Source organism: Falco naumanni, chromosome 8, assembly GCF_017639655.2.
Source record: "Falco naumanni isolate bFalNau1 chromosome 8, bFalNau1.pat, whole genome shotgun sequence".
NCBI lineage: Eukaryota > Metazoa > Chordata > Aves > Falconiformes > Falconidae > Falco > Falco naumanni.
This window is the reverse complement of record NC_054061.1, coordinates 19,387,521-19,410,886: the sequence shown is the minus strand read 5'-3', so window position 1 is coordinate 19,410,886 and position 23,366 is coordinate 19,387,521. Positions and strand designations below refer to the sequence as shown.

Below are 23,366 nucleotides of genomic sequence, written 5' to 3'. Positions count from 1 at the left end.
AACAAAAGAACAAGTTTTGGGATGTTCCAAGATGATTACACGCACCGAACTGCCAGCTAAAGTAATTTTGGTAGCTAAGCCTTAGCTGCATTTACTTTTTTGCAAAAGGTTTGTCTGGCACAAGTTCTCATGGGTTTTAAATGTCAGTCGGCTAACTGCCTCTCAATTCCTTCTAATACTTCGAAGAAGCACAGAAATCTAATTTCTTAAACCCCCAAGAAGACTAATTTTAAGATAAACAGCATCTCAAATGCAAACCTAGTTGTTTTCACAAAGGTAAGATACATAAGAGGAAAAAAATGGTATTCTGAATATGGCATGCAAAACCTTTAAATCCAATTAGTAACAAGGAAATGTCAACATCCCTAGCAACTGGCTTTTAAATGTAGGATGTATTAAGACAACTGCAAAAAAAATTGAGACTCAAGAATCTGACCAGAGAGGACTGCACAAGCAAACTGAAAACTGCAGCACATCTGGGAAAGCGCCAACTCCCTCCTCCGGTGAGTGCACAGGCTAAGGGACAGAATTCAGTCCAAGTGCTCATCCACCATAAAACCCTGATGTTAATATTTACTGTAATCTGTTCTTAAGAAAAAAAAGCTTTAGGAAGTCATCATTACCTATTCAACAATTTCGTTACCACAAAGACACTAGGAAAAGAATTGTTCTATAATGAATTAAAGCTCCATCATATTCAACATCAGGAACAGTGTGCTCTAGGAGTTATTTCGGAAGATTTTTACAATGAGGGTGGTGAAACACTGGCTGGGGTTGCCCAGAGAGGTGGCAGATGCCCCATTCCTGGAAACATTCAGGGTCAGGTTGGACGGGGCTCTGAGCTACCTGATCTAGTTGAAGATGTCCCTATTGCAGGGCCGTTGGACTAGATGACCTTTAAAAGGTCCTTTCCACCCCAAACTATCCTATGATTCTACAAAACAAAAAGCAAACAAAAAAACCCAACTAAACAAAACCAAGCAAGCAAAAACCAAAACACAAGACTACAATTGCCCCATTAACAAAATTTCATGTTTATTTCTGTGATGCATGATTAAAGAGATTTGGCTACTAAGGGCATTCAGCGAATGTTTCTGGGCTGAGAGGTAACTAAAATGTTATTTTAGTTCTGCAGATTCTGTTTTAATCAACAAGGTCTAAGAAATTTGACCTTTTCTTCGTTCTTAGTCTGCTAAAAGGGCAAGAACAAAAACTTAAATATAGACAAAAATCATTTGAGACCTTCTGAACTGGCAGCATAAAAACCAGCAGCTAGGAGCTGAATGGTGACCAGAGGGGATTATATCTTCGGTTAAATACAAGCTCTTCTCCCCAGTATGTAACAAAAACACTTCCAGTATACACACAAGCAAAACTAAAGTGGTATTTTCTGCTACCAGGACATTTTAAGAAACTAGTAAGTCTTCCTTTTTAAAAATAGAGTATTTATTTTAAATGCTGTTCAAGTAACTTACAAGTAGTAGAGCCTGCTGGGAGAAAACAGGGGTATGTTGAATACTCAAGCAGACTAGACACAGTGAAAGTACTGGTTTTCTTTTCCACCAATCCTTACTCCTAAAGAGTGTGCAGTGCATTTATTGCTTGATATAGGTGCATTTATACTAGTTTAAAAAAGCAGCCTTATTTCATGAAAAGTCTTGAAGTAAGTGGAAAAGGTTCATCCATCAAGAAGGTTCTTAAATAATGAATGGGTCCTAATTCTTTACAGTCAAAAGCAATTAATTTTCTGTATTATAATCAGGAGAATAAATCTGAAAAATCCATTCTCATGGTTCTGATCTGAAGGTAGTGTTGTTGCAGTTGAATTTTTATCTCTAAATGCAGGAGCAACGAGGACTTCTGCTGTTTAAACATACAATCTTCTACCAAACAGAACAGTTTTACTGCATATTTAATAGGTAGAACCGATTTTGCGAGACTGCATGAGATTAGAGACAGCACTAGATACAAGAAATGCATTTCAAGTAGAAAGGTCCTTCCATGATACCTCTCAACTGTATACCTACAAAAATTCTTGAAATATCCTTTATGAAGTGTACAAAATAGTGCACAAAAGCTTACTGCAAAGAGTAGTTTTACTTGTATGTTTGCAAAGAGCTAAAAATATAGAGAAGAGTGTTAATGCGGAATCCAGCTCAGCCTACAGCAAGTATTCTTGCTCTCATTTGCTCTCTTCCCTTTAACTCCTAAATAATCTATCACGTACCCAGAACCTCTGCTTCAAAAGCCATGTGCTGTTAGCTGGGACTATCAATTTCTGCCCTCAAATAGACTGCTTCAACCCTGATACCACCTTAAGGTTTTAATCTTTCAGAGAAGAAAAAAGCCTGTGAAATTAATAAAGCTCTTACTAAAGCTAATAATGATGCAATCTGTTAGCAGTGAGAACATGGGAAGGGGGACAGGGACACAGACGACAAGTGAGTTTCCATCTCTAACAAGGGGAACGTACATATGCATTCTCCTCACTGCAGAGACTTCCAGAAGCCTTGTTAATCTCTGCTTGGACCAAGTCAAATTTTAACTACCCAATGCGACTCACCTGACCCAGAAGGGAGTCGCACAGCAAACACCCTCAGCACACACCTCTCAAGGGGTGCGAGCCAGGAGCAAACTACTAAGTCGGGAAAACCATGCAGCAGGCCATTCTGCAAGCCCCCAGGTCTAACCGTATAGCTCTCATTTAGAGAGCAAAAGCATCATCTATGTTGTCCTCAGGACAAGACAACATGCTTCAGTAAAGACGTGGAACTACTTATTGATTGAGTCTAGCCCTGAAGCATGCCATCCCCAAAAGAACAGCAACATCTGTTGGCCTACAGAGACTTAGGATTAACTCCATGCTTGAAATTCTGGTTGAATAATTTAAACATTAAGGAATTCTTCCTCAATCTTTCCAGATAGCCCTGAAGATGCAGATAGCTGTATCACTGCTTCCAGGTCGGACGAACACCAAGCTCGGCACCCAGGGGAACAGGAGACCACTGCAAGGCAGACCCAGAGCACAGGCAGCCAGGTTTGGCAACTCCTAATGACAGCTGGAAGCTGTATAGGTATCAAGCGTCTATCTTTAGGGTTCAAGCTTTCAGGAATTTAAAAGCCACAGAGCAGGCAGGCAAAGCCATCTCTAGTTTTATTATTCTCTATGGATGAGCAGTTTAGCTCTGGGACACCTATTAGCACCATGGCAGCTGTGAAACTTAGAAATGGGAGAGCTCTGACTACATGACAGATGCCTTTTGCCTGCAATTAACATCCAGTCCTAAGACACCAGAAACTTCAGAAAAGGCTAAGATTAGACATTTAATTATATTGAACTACAGGAAAAAAAAAATACAGTTAAGCTTTGGCAGGTACTACTTCTTCAACATGACACTACACTCTTGAGCAAAACAAAAATAACAGATACCTTTGACAAGTTACTATAGACTATGGTGACAGTTTTAGGAGCCGTATATACATCCTTTACTGAAACTACAAAGTAGCATGCGCAATATCCCATGTGTAATGAGCTTTTGCCGGGTATTACTCTCTGCCACCCTGAGTAGAGAGCAAGTCTCTAGACCAGCTAAAATAAGTCAGTCCTTTGGATAAGGGACATCTGCTGCCTACAGTTAAAATAGTTAAACACCCACATATGCACAGTGTAACATAACGTAACAATGAAATCAGGACTAAGGCATTTCAGGTATTTACAGATCATGCGTGCAACTTCAAAACACCTTCAGTGCTGGGAACTGCTGAACAAGTTGCAATGCCTCTTCCACTCCATGTTTTGGATTTGTCAGTGATACAGATATTTGTTGAGAAACCTGAAACTCTGAGAAAACCACCACTTTGTTCCAAATCTGAGAAGCATTTATGAAATGAACTCAAAGCTCCTGTTCCCATGCTGCAGGGATGTACCCTTACCAGCAGGGACCAGGACAGCAAACACCGCCCCACACACAGCGAGGTTCTCGTGCAAAAAGCACTTGCACAGAAGCAGTAACATTACACAGAGACCTGGAATGTGGAAGTGCTCAGCACCCTCCTCTACTGCAGCTCAAGACTACTCCAGGACCTGCCCGTGACTAACGCCATAAAACACAGCGGACAAATGAAAGCACTGACAGTGGAGAACGATTCCAGCACACCACACAGATAAATTTCAGGGATATTACCCCTTCATATCTACAACTGTCTATGGACAACAATTAACTTGACAAAGCATGCCAATGAGAGCATCTAGAGACACATGAAAAAGTTTTATACTACATTCAAATGAGCCGATGCTACTAGACTGCAGACGGCTTGCTGCTTCTTAGTGGGCACTGGATCATTTGAATATGCCACAGTAAAGCTGCATCATCAAGATAGGAACTTCAACATCTACTTTTAGTGTCCATTTATTCAAAAATAGTAATCTTCATCAAGCAAATTAATAAGTGATCATCAGCTTTAAAAAACCATTTCAAATGTTTATGCAAACCTAGCTACATTGCAGCACATTCTGTTAACTGCGACTCTGCTGGAGTTCAACCTGTGCTGTAACAGTCAAGAACAAAAATTAGTCTGTACGAACTGACCATCAGATACCCACCAGGAACCATGAAAATACAAGGAAACCACTCAAAAAAAGATGAGGTTACATAAATAGCAAGACAACCAAACCATCCCATTCTTCTAAAACATCGATTATGCACACATAGGCAATAAATTAAAAAAAAAAACCAAAACATAACAAAACAGGTATGTAACACAGTAAATCCACCTGAAACAATATGAAATGTATGCAACCAGTGATCCTGGGGTACTAACTGAAAGAAGTATTTAGAAATCAAAAGTATATCTCAAAAGAAACCACTAATGGGGAAGTTTACCTATGGAAGGCAGAAAAACTTCTAAAAATCAGTGTCAAGAAGGGTTTGGGCCTCTGCAGATGAGTTTCGCCGCAACAGAGACAGTTTCAAGGATATAGGTATTATCTTAGATGAAGATACCATTAATTGGTTAACATAGTAACAGAGAAGTCTAGTACTAAAAGTACATTGGCTTTGACCACATCATCCTACCCTAACCTATGTCTATTAACATTGTGTGCTGACTACTTAACTGAGCTTTTCACCCATCACTAGCTGCTGGTCATCTGTCTTGCAGTTTGGGTATCTCCTGGGGGCTAAACCTCCAGCCAGTCTAAGTATTGCTCAGTTGCCATGAACTGAATCAATTGGGTAAACTATGCTAAAAACATTACTAACGCTTATCCTGGGTGGTTGGTTGTTTTGTTTTTTTTAATAAATAGTATATACTATTCCCTACATTTGTTTGTGCAAGAGAAATGTTTTAAGCTACTGACAGGATTAGGACTAAATGACAAGTCCACATTTTTGATACAGATTGCTCACAGAAACAAGGTGAAAAATATGATAAAGAACATGAACAGGTTTCAGTGATCTGAGCCAGGAAGAAAAAAAACCCGCACACCAATGTTAAACAGAAAAGAGAACAACTTTGTGAATCTTAAAACGGCTTCTACCAAGGCCATTACACAGCTTGATTTCTGTTTTGACAAGTGGTTTGGGTTTTTTTTTTCTTTTTTAAATGTAATGCAGTTGTAATCAGGAAAGGCCTATTTTACCAGTGTGTTATCAAAAGCATTCTATGCCTTTGGAACAGATATTTCAAATTAGTAACATATTTCCACTCTCTTCATTAACAGAAAAAAAATCTTCCAAAAGCTTTACTTCCTCATGTGATAGCTATAATTTGCAACTTCACTCTTGCAGAGTCTGTTCCCTAACAAAAAAGGAAAAATCAGGAGAACATACAAGTTACTCTTCCTACGCATTTCATAACATCTTTTACCTCTAAATGGCAGCTGACCAAAATCTTCAGGACTGCCCCAGGCTAAAACCCATTCCAAATCCCTGTAACTTGCTCCAGAATTCCCACTTGAGGGCAATGCCGAAAGCAGTGGAAAATGCTGGGGCTGGTTTGTAAGCAGTTCACTTCTTAAGGACAATCGAAACTCCACCACGTGAAATGATAAATTTGAACCCCAGCCCATGCAGAACCCAGTTACTAACTTGTATATACGTATCCACACAACCCTTCTGCTCCAGCCGCAGGGGTAACCAGCTATTTCATTCAAATACCTTCACAGGCAACACAAACTGAGAAAGTCCTATTTTAAGCAATGGTGAAACCAAACCTTTAAGATTACTGTCTAGTACTATCAATGTGTTATTCCTTGGGGGGGAAAAAGTGGTATTTTTGTGTAACAGCACAAAGTAATTGTTTTTTTTTTTTACTATTCTTTTCACCTATGATGTGGGGGAGGAGGGGAAGAGATGAAGAGAGGTGTCTGTCTGGCCTGGAAAACAACAGATTCTCAAGCATTTTGTACTGCTTTTGTGCCACTACCAGGTAACGGAGCTACTGGTGCTCTCCTAAGGCTTACATCTAAAGAAGTTAACAGCACAGGTTTTATGATATAGAGCACAAAAGTTCTATACCTCTGAAACACATTTCCACTACTATGAGGCAAAAGTATCTATTCATACAGATAAGTAATGGCAGAAAAGTGCCAGGGTGTCAGGAAAATCATCCTGCAACACCAGACATTTTTTTCTTAAGAACTCAAAAGGAAACTAATCCTGGTGACAATACATCATATGCTAAAACAGAGATTTTATTGAACTGAGTTTTCATAGTTTCCATTAAATTGTGATATTGGGGCAAAGTTAGGACCTTACAAGCCAGACTTGGACCCACCATTAACAAAGCAAACATACAGTTTGCAGAAGACTTCAGGTAAAAGGTTTGTGCTTCTTGTTACCTTGAACGTGTTTTCTAGTTGAGCTCAGAGCCACCACGACGCTGAAGGGCTCTAACTTGCACGCGGTGAAGTTTGCCAGGTCCCCACCCACACCTCCTCCCCAGAGGCCTCCATCAGATGGCAGCTCATGCCTAGTCAACCGATGGGAGGCAGGAGAGTGTCTAGGCTCTATTTTACACCACTTCAACTGTAAAGAGGTTATTTTGCAGTGGGTCTGCCATCCTACTTCTTCAGGAGTTTGCAAGCTTGTATTCTTCTTCTCTTCCCTCCCCGCCGTGAGCAGGCAGGGTATGTGCCAGGGCTGGGGCTCAGGACTCCAGCAGCCCAGGGCCAGGCTGCTCTTCTGTAGCCAGCTGTGCCTCCACGGCACAAGGGCTGCCAGGGCTCCTCCTGGCCATAGCCCCGAGCCCTGGCTCCCACCCAACCCAGCAGAGAGCAGAAGAAAATGTGCAATGGAAAAGCAGCAAGACAGCACCATCCTGCAACAAACAGCCTCCGCAGCCTGGTAACATGGGTCTACACAGACCCTAGAGGTGGGTCGTAATTGCTGATAAAAGCTCTAATTCAAGCCTACAGTGTTTCTTCATGCAGCGTGCAGGTGAAGATGACACTGCATCACCCCCAACTGCTGTGCAACAAGGTGAGGTCTGATCCAGGCTGCCCCTGAATGACAACCACGGAGCTCGAGGAGGGCAGCACAATATTTTGTCAATACTTACAGCTGTTTCCTCACAAGCTATTTTGTTGAATGACAACTAGTTAAGCTTGGCTACAGGTCAATTCATCTCACTTTCAGTGTGGCTGGGTAGATGGGAGTAGCAGGATGGATGGGGGAATGTCTCAGAATACCAAATCAGAGGGACAAAACACTTCTGCAGGAGCCATGAGACAGCTGCTGGGGCTGGTGAGTAATCCGCTACTGTGGAGCCGCCTTTACAGGCTTGATTTTTCATTTTGATGTTAATTAGTAACCTTATCTAAAGAATATCTCAAGTTTTTCCTTTGCAAATTACATGAACTAATAGATATATCCAGAAATATGAAAAGCAGGCTGAAGTTTACACCCACTGTAATTGTAAGAGCCTTCAAATATTTTAGTTTTTATCATATTTTACATGCATGTGAAAGGCTTTAGAAATAGAACAACTAAAATTGGAACAACACAGACCCCTGCAAACTCAAATTAAAAAAGAGTGAGCCAAGACAGCATATGCCCTTTCCAAGAGGAAGAGAATGCATTATAAATCTGGGAATAAAGCCACCGAACTCCTGGCAAGACAGCTCAGAAACAGATAATAAAACAATCCTACCAATATAGTCATAAGACATTCAAAGCTAGAATTAATGTATCCTTTACTCATTATTAGAAATACAAATAGCTCTAGTTTGTGACAGATCTGTATGCATTTCCTGTAGGAAGGGATTCAGCAGCCTTAACCTGCAATTACAGCAACAAGAAAACTAGATATGAAGTTGCCTTCAACAGGAAGCAGAAGGTATTAAAAACTGGAAATAGCATCAAAAGCTGACTATCTGTTGAAGGGCTAGCTATGGAGCACCTCTAGCCTTACCAGCACTAAAATGCAGAAGTATCTCCTCTCCATCCCACAGGTGCACCTTGGTAACTTCACTTGCCTCCACAGAAGACAAAATTGCTTCAAACAAGAACACTCTCACTGCCCGAGAGGTTGACACCACCAGTTGGGGTTGAAGAAAGCCAGCGACCTCATTCACACACCTCCATTTACCTAAAGCAAGTGACTCGCCAAGGAACCGTGCAGGATTAAAAAGGCACTAAAACCATGGCACGCATAACGTCATCCTTTACAGAGACACTATCAAGCCATTATTTACTAAGCTAACTAATTAGCCAGCCACCCTTGCAGATAATGAAAATGCATTAAAGTATTTAAAATTCTAGCACAAGCCCGACACATACAAAGTGGCTGCCCTTCTTCAAAAGAAAACGAATGTCAAAGGAAATAAGCCATTTAGGAACAGTCAGCACATCTGAGGTGGAGCGGGAAGGTAGCATCACCAACAGTAAGTGCTCAGAAAAAGGAAGTAAAGCAAAGCAGAGAGCTACAGGATGCAGAAGTATTTTGCATCTTTATGGTATCAGCCTCTACTTGTAAAGAAATCATTAGATATATGACTTAAATTAGCATTAGATAAATGATAAAGCAGCAGCTATTCAAAACAAACAGAATTAATGTACAGAACTGTACAATCTGGCAGAAAAAAAACCAGGGAAATTGCATGTACTTAAGCTGACAGTGATCCGAAAAATCCAGCTGGTTAAATTCAGTTTTACACCAAGAAATAAGCTTTAACTGAATATATACTTCACTGCAGTCTAGTTCTGAAAGCACCCTTCCCTTTACATAGGCACTGCTCCAGAAGTAGGTAATATAACCAAAGTCATAGAGCAAGTTTACAAAATACATAAAATAAATTAATCCATCTGCTGGAAATGACACCAGGAATACTCCCAGGGGATACAAGTACCCTGTGTACTTGGTTCTGAAAGAGCAGGACTATATAAATTCTTATACTCCAGTTGAGAGCATGCATGATTTTTTTGTTTGCTTGCTTTTTGGGTTTTTTTGTTTTGGTAGGGTGGGGGGAAGAGATTTTTCCACTGCACTATAAAACTGAAATTTGGAGATATGAGCACCTATCACCAAAGAGCCAGTTCTACGTTCTCTATGAGTAAGTCTTCATGATAGTGTATGGGGGAGTATCAGGACATGAAGATTTGCTGCTTAATTACTACCTTTTTCTCTACACACATATTCCTCATAGGATCTCCTCATTCATTTCAGTCGCAGTTCCCATAGTAGAGTCCCACAGCATATGCATACACAGAAGCAGCCTTTCGGGATGCGAAAAGCCGTGTATGACAACAGAAGTGGGAGGCCAGTAAGAGACCACCATACCCAGGGCAAGACTGGGCAGCAATCCTGCCCACAGCTACAACAGAACCAAGCCTGCTTCAAACCAGCTCTTGCAACACAAGAACATAAACTTTTAAGTTTGCAATGACTGCCTTCCTTAATTAAAAGATCCCATAGGAAGAAAGGTGACCATCTTGTAGGCTGTTAGCTCCAAAGGGGTCAAGACAGAAGGGTTTTCGGCTTTCTTTTTTAAACGTTTCAGTTATTTCTGCATTATCTTCTCATTTTCTTGGCTTTTTTCAGTCCAGTGACCTCTAGAATTGGGATTCTTTGACTCCTGGAGAAGTGCCCAAAAGCTCATTCTGCCTCTAAGGAAATTCACAATTTGGCATTTAAGGGGAACAATATCAAATGATATAGCTGCAGTCCTATTTTGTACTTGACATTAGAGCTCCCATGTCACCTTCTTCCCCCAAAATGACTCAATAGAGACAGTTCTCAAAGGAGAAATTCAAAGGCATAGCAGAGAAGAGTAAGCAAGCCACGTTACAGATTTTTCCCTACGCAGTTCAAGAAGCTGACTGGTGAGGCAGGAAGACACACAGATGAATCCTCTGAAAAAGGAAAATAAAACTGAAGCCATGGACACAGAAACCACCTCAGCGATGTAACATGGCCAGCTGCTCAACCTCTACACAAGTAGCATTAATTGCTAAGGTTTAGTTGTTTTGAATAAAACTAATGCATACTTAAAAGCAATGCACAGTATTAAGTTAAAAACTCATGGGGATGGTGTGTAATGGAGGTATATAACTTGGGCGACCACTGCCAGCCACAGCTGTAATTAAACTGCTGGGAAGCTTGAACAGGAGAAACATCCATCAAGACCTTCCAACACTAGGCACAGGACAGACGATGTGTGCTACAAACAAGTCCCAGGATTATCTTCCTGCTCGGGAAACAGTATTTTTTTAAAAGCATCATAAACCCATGATGCTAATTAATATCTGGAATGAACCTGAAATCTGTCAACACAAATGACCACAAGCTGACAGCAGGAAAGAAAAGAAACTTCCAAAAAGTCTCAAGTAGGTGATGAGGGCTGTCTTGAAATCACAGAAGATATCCGTGTCTCCAGTATTCCTTAATATTTGTGTGCATTTCTTCTAATTTTGAGAAAAATTATGCAACTACATTCATACAACAAGACAACATAAAGAAATTTAACAGTATCAGAATTATTTGAAGTCTTGACTAGTTTAAGATAATAATGCCCTGACTCCTCCAAACTGCCCCTATGTGCAGCCTCACACTGCATGGACAAATCTTAATCTGTCATGATATTAAAACTCAAAACAGAACAGTACCCACCTCGCTTGTAGGTGGGAACCTTGGACTGAAATTCAATCAACTGAAGACAAGGCCATAAAAGGTACTTTTTTAAAAAAAAGGAAAAAAAAAGGAGTCCACACAAGACTAAAATATATTCCCTAGACCGCAGCAGATGCAAGACAAGCTAGAAGGAAAGTCTGGAGCAGGCAAGAAGCAGAAAGGGCTGAGTGGCCAGAGAACCCCCCACCAAGGACACCTGAGCCCAGCAGAGCTGGTCAACTGGTCAGCAGCCCCCAAACTAACTCATGTCACCCACAAGAACTGTACCTCAGCCCTCCCCAGTTTTTCCACTGCACACTCCCCCATCACTCTCCTTTCCTTCACTAGGCAGAGGTATTTAGCTCTCAGACACCGTACCTACGAAGTGAAACGGTTTCTAAACCAAGAGTCTTTTGTTTCGCAAAGCCTCCCCTGCCTCCAAAGAGCTACCAGGCTTCATTTTCCAAGTTCTTTCCGCAGGTTTCACAAAGTAACCGATAATGTCAATTCAAGTTATCATATTCAGTAAACCACAGATGACAGCACCTCAGGCATACAGAAAAGATCCTGAGCCGAGAAGCAATGTTTGTTTTTTTCTGGCCGCATATGGCAGCAGTAGAGCACCCAATGAATGGCAACAACCTTATTTCTTGACAGTCTGAGGTTAACATATATGCAGCATGAGTCAATAATCCATGAATGGCTGCACATCACGCAACATTTGCATTCAGTCTGAAACATACATACGTTGACCAAAAATACGCCCAGTTTACAGAAGGCATAATTATTTGTGGAAGCATGCTCACGTGACTTTGCCTTTTCACTGACTACTGCTACTTTTGCAAATGCCCTAGTTTTCCCCTTGTGGCCTGATGCCCAGGGAAAACTTTTTTTAATTGGCACTGAAGAAAAAGCATCTTTTAGCACACCTTTGCAAGGCAGCTCTTGGCCTGTGAGCCCATAGGTTTGTTGCTGTTATTGTAAAGACACTACTCTTTTAGAGTGCCAATTCAGCAAGAATAATTTCTGAGTACAGTCTCCAAAGTCATGCGGCAAGTCTTTTCAAATAGCTTTGAGCAGAAGATTTTTAACCCTGACATACAAATTGTCTCTGCTCTGTTTCTCCTCTTCCCATTTGCCTCCAACTCCTGTCCCTCCTGCTGAAGAAATGTGTTCCTGTGTAGACCAGGAGGAAGCCAAAATTTCCTCCTCTTTCAACAGTTTTCCAAGACACAGCTTAACCCTCATCCTTTCCTCAGACATGAGAAGGATTAAGTCACCCTTCTGCCTCTATTTACATTCAAGGGGGCTAACACTACTTGGATAAGCCACAAATGCTAATTATTCTGTATTGATTCAGTTGACTTTCTGGGACAAAGTAGGTCTAAAGCTCCAGGACATCAGCTTTCTTACACAGGGTAAAACAGCTTCGGCAAAGAGCACAGTCTAGATGTTAAAAACACATCTAGAATAGAAATTCTGGGTACCCATCAAGACCTCTGCTGCTTGTATCAGGATCTATAAAAGGGGCAAAAAGACACTGGAAAGCAAAATAGAAAGAAAAATAGGAACTTAATCCAGAGTCTGTATTAGATCACAGCTAAAGAAAAAAAAAAAGGAAGTCCAGGACTTGAGGTGCAAGTATTCTGTTATATCACAAGAACTATAGTTTTCCAACTTCACACTAATTCCCTCATCCCTTTCCTTCAACAAGAGAAATTCAAAAGCCCAGTTGTGTAATACTTCTGCATACTGAGAACATGATCCTGCTGGAGGCTAAAACACTGCTTATCCACAGATCAGCAGTCACTGTGCAAACTTATGTGCTCTGTTCCATCTATACTCAATTTTGGCTTTCAGGGAGTACTCAAGTATCACCAAATGGAGCTTCCTTAGCAGTGATTATGTATTTAATTTTACATAGGCAGATAAAGTTCAAATATTTTCCTGCAAAATGGTAGAATTCAAATGAATTGCCATGAAACACAGAATTTTAAAGTAGGATCCATGCATAGCATTACAGCATATTTATGTAAAATGGTTTACAGCTCAACTAAAGTAAAACGCTGCCAAATACCAACCACTGCATCGCAAACAAGGGTACACATCTTATTATTTCAGGTCTTCCTTCTACCAATCTTAAATGTTATTTGGTCAATTGATTTGGTCAATAGATTGAGAAAGGTCTGGAGTTCTAGTATTACATTGTAAGATACTAGATATGTGTTAACACTGGAGATAGACATGTGTCTAACAAGAAAGGAAATACAGATGTTTCATCAATACAGATGTTTCATCAATACAGACCTAAAGGGGTGGGGAAGGCAAGGAGGGATCAGGTGGGACGAAGCCTTCACTGCCACACAAGGTACCCAGAGGCCTCAATTCTCAAGTTCAGAAATAGCATTAGACTGCAATTCTGCTGCACACACAAACGGAGTAAGCATTGTAAGTGAGGGCAGCAACCTTCCTTCTTTTACATATGTGAAGAGTCTACAACAAAAATGCTGAAAAGTGTGGACAGCCTGCAAGGTTGAGTACTGCTGTACAAGACCGTCTAAACTAAGTCCCAGCTACTGTCAAATCTATTCAAGTTAAGAGTTATTACTAGCAATTTTGCACCAAACAAGCAGCAAAAGCTGAAGGTAGTAGATAGAGAAGAGCAATGATTTAAGGTTTCAGACCGCTAAGCTTGTGCTGGAACTAGACTTCAGGTGTGAGTATTGGACTCCGTTGGGTTTCCTTAAGTCGGCATTAAGCCAGCCATATGCTTCTTTTTAAGAAATACATTTTCACTGCATAGCACAAACACTGCCTTGGGCCTGAAAAGTATTGACGGCTTTTAAGTTGTGCCACTTGCGTAAGTGAACTGAAAGCCTCAGCAGAGCCGGCTGCGCTGACCTTTACCACCAGCCACCACAATCAACCACAGCTCAGGTGTGCTGCCCTCCCTCCCCTCGGAGGCTGAGCACCCCCACCTCAGCAGTGTTTGGGATCTCTAAACCAGCAATTCCACACGTGCATCAGGATAAGCTCATAGTAACTGCTGGGATGAGAGGGAGCTCTGAAGAGCTTTAAAATCCAAAGCTCAGAAGGCTCAAAGCTTTGCATGAGCTGGCTTCTGTTTATTTCTACAGGCCCTTGTATTACTTCCTAAGAAATAAAAGTTTCCAAAATGTCTTCTGAAAATGTACCCCATGCTAAATCCCAGACCAGGATGATGCTGGGTAAGCAACCTGGAAGCTCATTTCTGTGGCCTGAAAATGCCTGATGCAGTATGAAATTCCCATCATCTTCATCAGGCTTCACTCAGAGTAAATAATTCAGCATACTTCATGTCAGCCTGTAAGCATTAAATTTCAAAGCTGTATCACTTCAGAAATGTTTTGTTTTAAAAACAGCATCTTTGTCAAACTGATAATGTCTATGGAAATTAGTGCTCAGCATAACAGCATAGCTCTCTTCACTGAGCAGTGAAGTCCATGACAGGAAAATCCATCTAGGCTTTCAAACCATGTCCATCACGTCAGCATCCAAGCATCTTAAACTGGCAGAAACAGTATTAAAAAAGAAAGTGTACATTATCTCAAGGCAGAATTTTTATCAGCATCTTTATCATAAATACAGACCAGTCTGCCATTGTAATTCACATCTATTTCCACAGAAATAGTTGCTTTCATTAAAAGAGCTATGCAAGAGCCCTTTCAAATATAGAGATACTTACTGTAAATAAATTTTACAGTCCTGTGAAGATTCACACTTGTTCAATTCCAAACTTGGATCCTTGATGGAATACAAAGCTGTGCCTATTAATAATGTTGATCCAAAATCATAATGAGAACACACTTCCATTCTGTAAATCATAAGTGTGTCAGGAGTAGAAGTAGTATTCGCTAGTAGTTCCGAAGACAATTATTTCTCCCAAAATATACTGAATAGATAAGCTGGGCACTTTCTTGCCCATTCATTTTCAAGCATCAGAGCTGCTCACAGAAGCTTAGGTAACAAAAGCAAAATAGTGCAATTAAGATGAAGGAAAACAGTACTTGGAGTGGTACGTTTCCATAAGCACACTAAACACAGAAATGGGGTGCAAAACAAGCATCTAATACGTTACAAGACCAGCAAGTCTAAAACCAGAAGTATTGAGACCTACTTCAGACATCCTCACCACCCAACCACACTGGCCAGCTCGCAAGGGCCCTCACTAGGCAGCATAGTGCAGCAAGCTGGGGTTCATTCACCTCACCTCCAAGTTGTGCTATATGACTGTAAATTAGATTAAAATATAACACTAAATACAACCCCACCCCCAAAAACAGGCAGCTATGGTACTCAACCACTTGAGGCCAAACAGACGATGGAAACTAGGAGGGGCAGGGGGGTGTGTGGTGGTAGAAATCAGCTGAAGTAATCTGTGCCTGGAACGCCTGCTCCAAAACCAGCCCCCAATGGTTTTTCTCCATTTGCTGCCAAGCACCTCTAATGCAATCCAGACAGTCAAGGACACAGTCAGAATGTTAATATGAAAGCATTAAAATTCCCATTGAAATAGGGCCTGTCAAGCTACTTTATGTAACATGATTTATCGTTTCCAAATGTAGTAACAAGGGATTTTATTGTACAAGAGCATGTTGTACACAATGGGGCTCTGGGTTCGTATTCCACGCTAGCCAAACTAGAATTTCTGACAAAGTTTATGCTACTATATGTCCGAGTTACTGGTGTGTGTATGAAAGGGTTGCTATATGCATTAGAAATTGATGGGGTACAGAATAGACTTAAAATGAGAGCTCTCTGCACATTTCTGTGCATATTAAATAGAACCGGACACCTCTGATCACTGCTGCTGAACAGCTCTGAAACAGTGTTTATGGAAAGAAGCAGAACTGTCCCCATCCCTCAGGGCACTTGCATCAAGCAATAAAAATGGACTGTCAAAAGCTTAAGGAAGCTTTTATTTTCAGCCTTACACATCAATCCTATAACTGATGTTATCGAGTTCAATGTAGTCAAACTGAGAGCAGACTGGAAACTTCTGGCTAAGTTTGCAGCAGATGGCCTGCACTTTCTAACCTGCTAAACCCAAAACTCAAAAACCACTATCTCCTAACGTTTACCATATTTAACACAGGAACTAAAATCAAGGCAAGCTGCCCAAGTTCTGCACTAACACCACCCATGGAGAGTTACAGCAGACAGCACATATCCTGTCACGACTTAAAGTCTGTGGATTTATGTGTCTGTAGACATTTTCTTACCTCTCCATTCTACTTATCAGCTTCTCAGAAATGCAGAAATATTTTAGCTCTATCAGCCCACTGCTCTTTTTTATGCATTCGCTTTAAGTCATTTAGATAATGTAACTGCAATGAAAACTACACATATAAATCTGAGGCAGAGCCGACTAGTACAGAAAAGCAGAGACGCTGACAAGAATTGTACTTGCTCTGTACACTGGGAGAGGTATCGCACCAGCTGCTAAGGCAAATGCGTCGCTGGGATAAACTGGCAGTAGTGTCAAAAAATATTCTGCTTCACAATTTTTACTTGGAGCAAACTGCAACCGGTCAACATCTACCCATACAAGATTACGGAGTTAGAAAAAAAAGACTGTACCTGTGTGTTTTGTTATATTGCTGCACTCGGGATCCTCTCTTTCTTGTTAACTTCTTCATTGGTGTACCATTAACCTTGAACACCATTCAAGAAGATGCTTTGTTCTGCCCTCTTCCCTTGTCTAAGTCTGGTATCAATGTCCAACTAAACTCAAATATGCTTTGTATTTTATTTTTTTTTCATTTAATTAATAAAACACACACCAAGAATGCCCGACTGCAACAGATCACACAAAGATCTGGATCTTGCCAGCAATTATTTTTATTACAAACACTGCTACAACTGATGTGGTCAATTTATTGTATTCCAGACAGCTGATCTCAGATCCAAGACCTTGGACTACTCCGCTTTCACAATGCCAGTCAGAACAAATAATGAATTTTTTTAGGCCTTCCCATTCTTGCTCTGCCATTCAGCACCAGCAGTAAGAATCAAGTTTACTCCAAGTAATAAAACCCAAATGCATACAAACATTTGTATTTGCTATTTCAATCCAGGAGGGATCTGCAATGCAAGTTTAAAAGGGAAAACTATTTTCTGTTGGAATTGTGAGAAGTGAGCAAAAGCCATAATGGAAACCAGCTCTCCCCAGGCGAAGTGGAAGATGAGGGGAAAAAGCTAAAGAATCAGATGCTACAATTAAGGGCTGAACAGCTGGCATTTTAAGGAATGTGGCTTATAAACCAAGAGGCTGGGTAATAAAATGGCAGTTGAAGTTCAGTGGACGTAAGTAGTAAGTGATGCACAAGCAAAAAGACCATCTAACTTAACATTCACAGGAACAGACTCCTACCACTATGACTCAGAATCTAAATCTTGATGGTAGTGAGGTGGTTTGACCCCTGGTTGGATGCCGGTGCCCACCAAAACCACTCTATCACCCCCCTCCTCAATAGGACAGGGGAGAGAAAAAAAATAAAAAAAGGCTCATGGGTCAAGATAAGGACAGGGACATCACTCAGCAATTACTGTCACAGGCAAAACAGACTTGACTTGGAAAAAACCAGTTTCATTTGTTACCATTCAAATCAGAAAAACACCTTCCCCCTACTCCTCCCTTCTTCCTGGGCTTCACTTAATTTCCCATTTCTCTACCTCCCCCGCAAGCAGCGCAGGGGGACGGGGAGTGGGGGTTACAGTCAGTGCACCACATAGTTTCCGTCGCTCCTTCCTCCCCCCATTCCTCCCCTGCTCCAGCGTGGGGTCCCTCCCATGGGAGTCAGCTCTCCATGAACTGCTCCAGCATGGGTCCTTCCCATGGGTTGCAGATCTTCACAGGCTGCTCCAGCGCGGGTCCCCCACAGGGTCACCAGCCCTGCCAGCAGACCTGTTTTAGCGTGGGCCTCCCTCAGGTCACAGCCCACCTCGGGCTCCCACCTGCTCCAGCATGGGGCCCTCTCCGGGCTCCGGGTGGGGATCTGCTCCACCGTTCACCTCCATGGGCTGAGGGGGACAGCCTGCCTCTCCATGGTCTTACCCATGGGCTGCCGGGGAATCTCCACTCTGCTGCCTGGCGCGCCGCCTCTCCTCCTCCTGCACGGACCTGGGTGTCTGCAGAGCTGTTGCTCTCACACACTCTCATCCCTCTCCCCCACTGGTGCAGACCCCCCCTCCTTCTTAATATGCTATCACAGAGGTGCTACCACTGTCGCCGATTAGCTCAGCCTTCACCAGCAGTGGGTCTGCCTTGGAGCCAGTGGCATTGGCTCCATCAGGCATGGGGAAAGCTTCTAGCACCTTCTCACAGAAGCCAACCCTGTAGCCTCCCCACTACCAAAACCTTGCCATGCAAACCCACCACAGGTAGCCATTTCACTGAGGTACCACCTCAGTGCTCAGCAGCTATCAGAAAGCAAATCGAGTGTTAGTCACTGTCAGTACAGACTAAAGAACACCTCCAGAACATACCGTGACACTGCCCAAATCCTGAACGGCAGGTGCACTTCTGGTCCCCAAAAGGAAATATGAATTCCCCAAAGGGAATCTGAAAATCCAGACAAGGTGCAGGACGAGATTGCAGAATGTGCCCACATCAGCATTTCGGCTCAGGTTAGAACTGCACTTCTGAAACTCACCTCCCTGTCACCGCCACTTTGTGCGCTGTGCTTCGCATCTCAGAGCCTTCCTGGGCCACATGAGCTGGATCCTCTGAGTGAATCTAAACAAGGAGACAGCCACTACCACAGCAAATGCTAACGAGCACCCACTCCACAGGACCAGGCTAAAATCAGCTGATGCAAGTGTCCACAAAATGCAGATAAGCACAGGCATACAGTCCTAATTCACTCTACAAATCCCATTCCTAATCCACCACACTGTTTGATAGTGAGGGCACAGCCAACGCTGAAAGGTGACATTGCATATCTTGTTTATGACAAGCACCTAATAAAAACAGGACATTTAATTCTAGGGAAGATAAAACCAATGTCTCCTACATGATATGGCTCTGAAACAACGTAACTGGCATAAAGGAGGAGCACTGAGTACCTGCTCAGCGTCTTTTCCTAAAGGAGATGCAAGAAATGTCCAACAAAACAGGCAGAAGGTCATTCTGCTTCAAAGCAAAAGAAGATGTTTCTTCACACAGCACCTATTTAAGCAGGAGAAGTCCTTGCTAATGAAGATTATGCTGTAAATTTATAAGGGTTTAGAAAGAAGCAATACAGATTCGTTGGGGGAAATTAATTCAATTGGGGGAAAGTCCACCAAGAGCCATGAAATGCAGTCAGCAATGCTAGCTCTGGAAGTATCTGAAATGCAGACTGCTGGCACCTGGGGGATACCGTGGGCAAGTAAAGCTACACACCTCTTGTTATTGTCCCCTCTCTTGTAGGATACACTACTGACTGCTGCCAAGACAGGATACCAGGCCCTGATGTACAAGATTTAGTCTGACCAAGTTGGACTACTCTTGAAAATGGCAACACAGTTGTGCTAGATGGAAAAGGAAGTAAAACACACACCAATCTAAGAAAAGGGGAAACAAATATCTGTAGCAAACTACTGAACAAGCAAATCTTGCCTTTCTTCTAGGGTCATAATCACAGGCTTCATCACCACGCCAGCAGATGCAGCAGGGGTCAAGCGATCCTGCAATTCAGTTTATTACTGACAACTGTTACTCAGACAGAAACTCCTGCCACACTCTGTAACACAGCCTGTAATGCTTGCAGGCTCAGACCCTTGGGGACAAGCCCAGAGAAACAGTTAAACTGTGGGTCCAAACACTACACTTTTAAGTTGTATGCTATCAAGAAAATTGTGCTTTTATTGCCAGAAATCTGAAAGAAATCCCCAAAAGCTAGAGGAAGTCACTAAAACAGAAGACATTTAAAACTAAAAGGGAATCTGCCTCAAGACATTCCTGTGCTTCAACCTTTCCAGTGTGTTTCTCATTCAATTTTCTCTCTGAATTTTTACACTCAGCCAATAAATACCTCTTATTCTAGCACTCACATAGGATTTATGATGCACTGCAAGTGCCGTGCAATTAACAGATTTAATGCCCAATTCATTTCCTTCTTCAAAGGGAGGCTGAAGAAAAGCGTAAGAGGAGTCGGCTGGGTACCGGAGCCGTGGGTACACCATACATACACATGACATTTCCTCTACCACTACTGTAAGTCAGCACATCCCCAGCTCTTCCTGTAGATGTATCCAACCTTTTTCACCGTTTAGATTCCCAACTATTATTCATTCTTCAGCTTAATCATTGCGGGGTTTACAGTATGGATTTTTTACACACCATCCCACATTTTCACCATAATTTATCAATTGCTTTTTCCACTCCATTTCACTGAATTTCTAATCTCATTTCCCCAACTACACTGCCTACAATCATAACATAGCAGTGACTTTAAAAAATTCAGTATGCTCCACTAATTTCACAATGTGTTAAGAGAGATAAAAGAGAGAATGCATTCTTTCTATCTCAGCATGATGACTTTACCTTGCATATCAGAGGCAACAGTACACAGCCAAGGAGGAGGACGACAGGCATTTCTGTGAAAGGAAGTCAAAGCTCTGCAGCCCTACACAGGTAGTAGTGACCAACTTCCAGTGAGAGAAATGATACCAACTCTTATGTGCAAGACCGAGCATTTCCATCTTCCACATTTTTAATTAGCATTTGGTGGATGTTTTATTCTGAATCATGCCGACAGGGCTTCATCTAGTCCAGCAGCACACTCGTTCAGGAAATTATTACAGATGCATCATACTAATAAAACAACCTGCTCTGAAAAGAATTTTAAATGACACAACTTAGCGGTTTGCTTCCCAGCTGCTGTCTTTAAGCTCTATATAATGTCAATGCTGAGCACAAGCTACTTTCACAAGCAATTAAAGGCAGACTACATGAAGTACCTAGCTCAGCCCGCAGGCTATATAAGGCTTGGCTTTCAGTTTTGTTCAATTACTTTGTCCTTGTCTTTGGTAAACAGAAATCCTTGTTTTACTTACTCTCTACCACACACAGCACCTGTTCTCCAAACTATACAACCCTAATCTGCACATGGCAGCCTTTGGACCAGTTTTACTCTACACTGACATAGTTTTCACCTAAAAACCTGAAGGTAAGGTACCCACCACAGTAGTGCTCCTAAATAAATTCTACTGTCTAGAAAAAAGGTATTTGAACCAAGTTTCACCTTAAACACGCCAAAAAGCATAAATAAAGATTTCTCTTCATCCCATTAAGATTTTTTCAGCCAATTTTACTTGTGACAGTGCAACAAGCCATGTGGTTTGCTTAAGTTGTTGCTATTTCTGCAACTTTATTTCTGAAATCAACTTCAGCAGTACTTAAGTTTAAAGACTAGATACAGTCTAAATCCTATGATATCCCAACCTCACCTCTCAACACAGTGAGAGCTATTCAGATTAAAACCCACTGGGATAAGAACACAGAGGCAACAGAGGGCAGGGAAGTCCAGCATTACATCATGATACCCTCAAATGCAGAAGATTATCCGCATGACATGACACTCCAACTGTAGAAACATTCTTAGGCTTCAAATACTGTGTGGATGTTAAATGCTTAAACACTGGGGGGGGGGGAAAAATGCTCGGAGTCCAATATTTACACCACACTGTTCTCAGGATTTCTTACTAAATATTTAACTTCATACAACACCTCTACTCAAACTGAGTAGCAACAGTAATTAAACTCTACTCTGAGAATCTATGCCTGTAGTTAAAAAGATGACAGTTAAGCTTCTCGAGCTTCAACAGAAGTGAAGTTGCACTACTTTTTCCATACGAGTTATCTTATGTAAACAGAGGCAAAAAACCAGGCTAATTCTATTGAATTTCTATGCAAACCAGTATTAACAGTCATTAAATAAAAACAGTGCTGAAGGGTTAACACTGTGGTGACAATAGTTGCCTGGAAGAAGACTAGAGATCAATTTTAAGGTAAGTATCATTGACAATTTAGGTATATTTGAACCTGCCTCTTGACCAACCTTTCAGGCTTACTGGTTACTGCTCAATTTCTGTTCAGGAACTGAACAAACCAGCTTCAAGACACACAGCTTCAATTCCACATTTTAGATTATCACACTGAGTTAAAAACCACACAACCTAAAACGGAACGGAAGATACTCACATTCCCCATGTATTCTGAAAGTAGATCCTGCAAGGCCTGTCGCACTGCATTACACTCGGCAACTATACGTTCCCGTCGGTCATCACGTGTGCAGGATGAATCAGCCATCAGGGCTGCTCCGCTAATGATGCTCTCCAGGCGCTCTTCCAGGGAAGGCCTAAAACGTTCTTCACTGAAGGTCGATGGATCCACGATAATTTGTTTCTAGTAAAATAAAGGTTTTAGAAATTAGTAATCAGACCAAGCAGTAAAGTACTGGTTAAGTCATCAAGACAACAAACATTTACAGCAAACCCCTGATCACACATAAAAGGCAAACACCACACAATTTTGGCACCAAGGATGATTTTCATGAGTAGTTTTGTAAAATTACTAAAAGGTTCCCCAGCAGATTACATTGCTAGTCATTTCTTGTGCTGCTTTGACAGCTAAACAAAACTTGGCCACAGGAAGCCTTGTTACATGAATGGCAAAAATCAAATGTGCCAGCACAAATAAGGTTCAAAATATAGAACTCTTCTTAACTACATGTCAATCTGGACAGGCCTTCGCTAGTTAACTTGTCAGATATAATTATCCCATCATGAACAAAAAAAACCACAAGGAAAACAAACATCCAAAATTAGCCCTACATACATAGTGATCTGTTGTCCTCATTTATCCAGTCTTTCTTCTCTTCACCGCTATGTAGGTAAATACAACAGCATTTTCAAAAATTCTTAATGTGAAACATCAACACGAATGTTTCAAACAGCACAGAAATCAATTTCTTCATGGCAGAAAACCATCACAGGTTTATCTTGACAAAGTATTAGTAAGCACAGCTCATACTGAGACTTAAGGCTGAAACAGCACTACTGACACAAGGGGTCCTGCACCACCACCCCTACAAGTTCACCAGGAAGCCACAGGGTAGTATTTATCACTTGATAAGTACTTTCAGGTGATTTATTTAAACAGGTTTGCAATTTATTAAGGAAAAATTATTCAGCTATTTCAAGGTTTGATAGTTTGTTTCGGGTTTGGGTGG

The 23,366-nt window shown here is 41.5% G+C and overlaps 1 protein-coding gene across 1 annotated transcript in view; it reads right to left on the bottom strand.

Moving 5' to 3' along the window:
* Positions 1-23,366, bottom strand: part of CTNNA1 (catenin alpha 1) — a 122,795-nt gene that overhangs the window by 68,671 nt on the left and 30,758 nt on the right. The window contains exon 7 of the mRNA XM_040602938.1: positions 22,337-22,540. Coding sequence (XP_040458872.1) covers positions 22,337-22,540 — 204 coding nt within the window. The remainder of the gene's footprint in view (positions 1-22,336; positions 22,541-23,366) is intronic.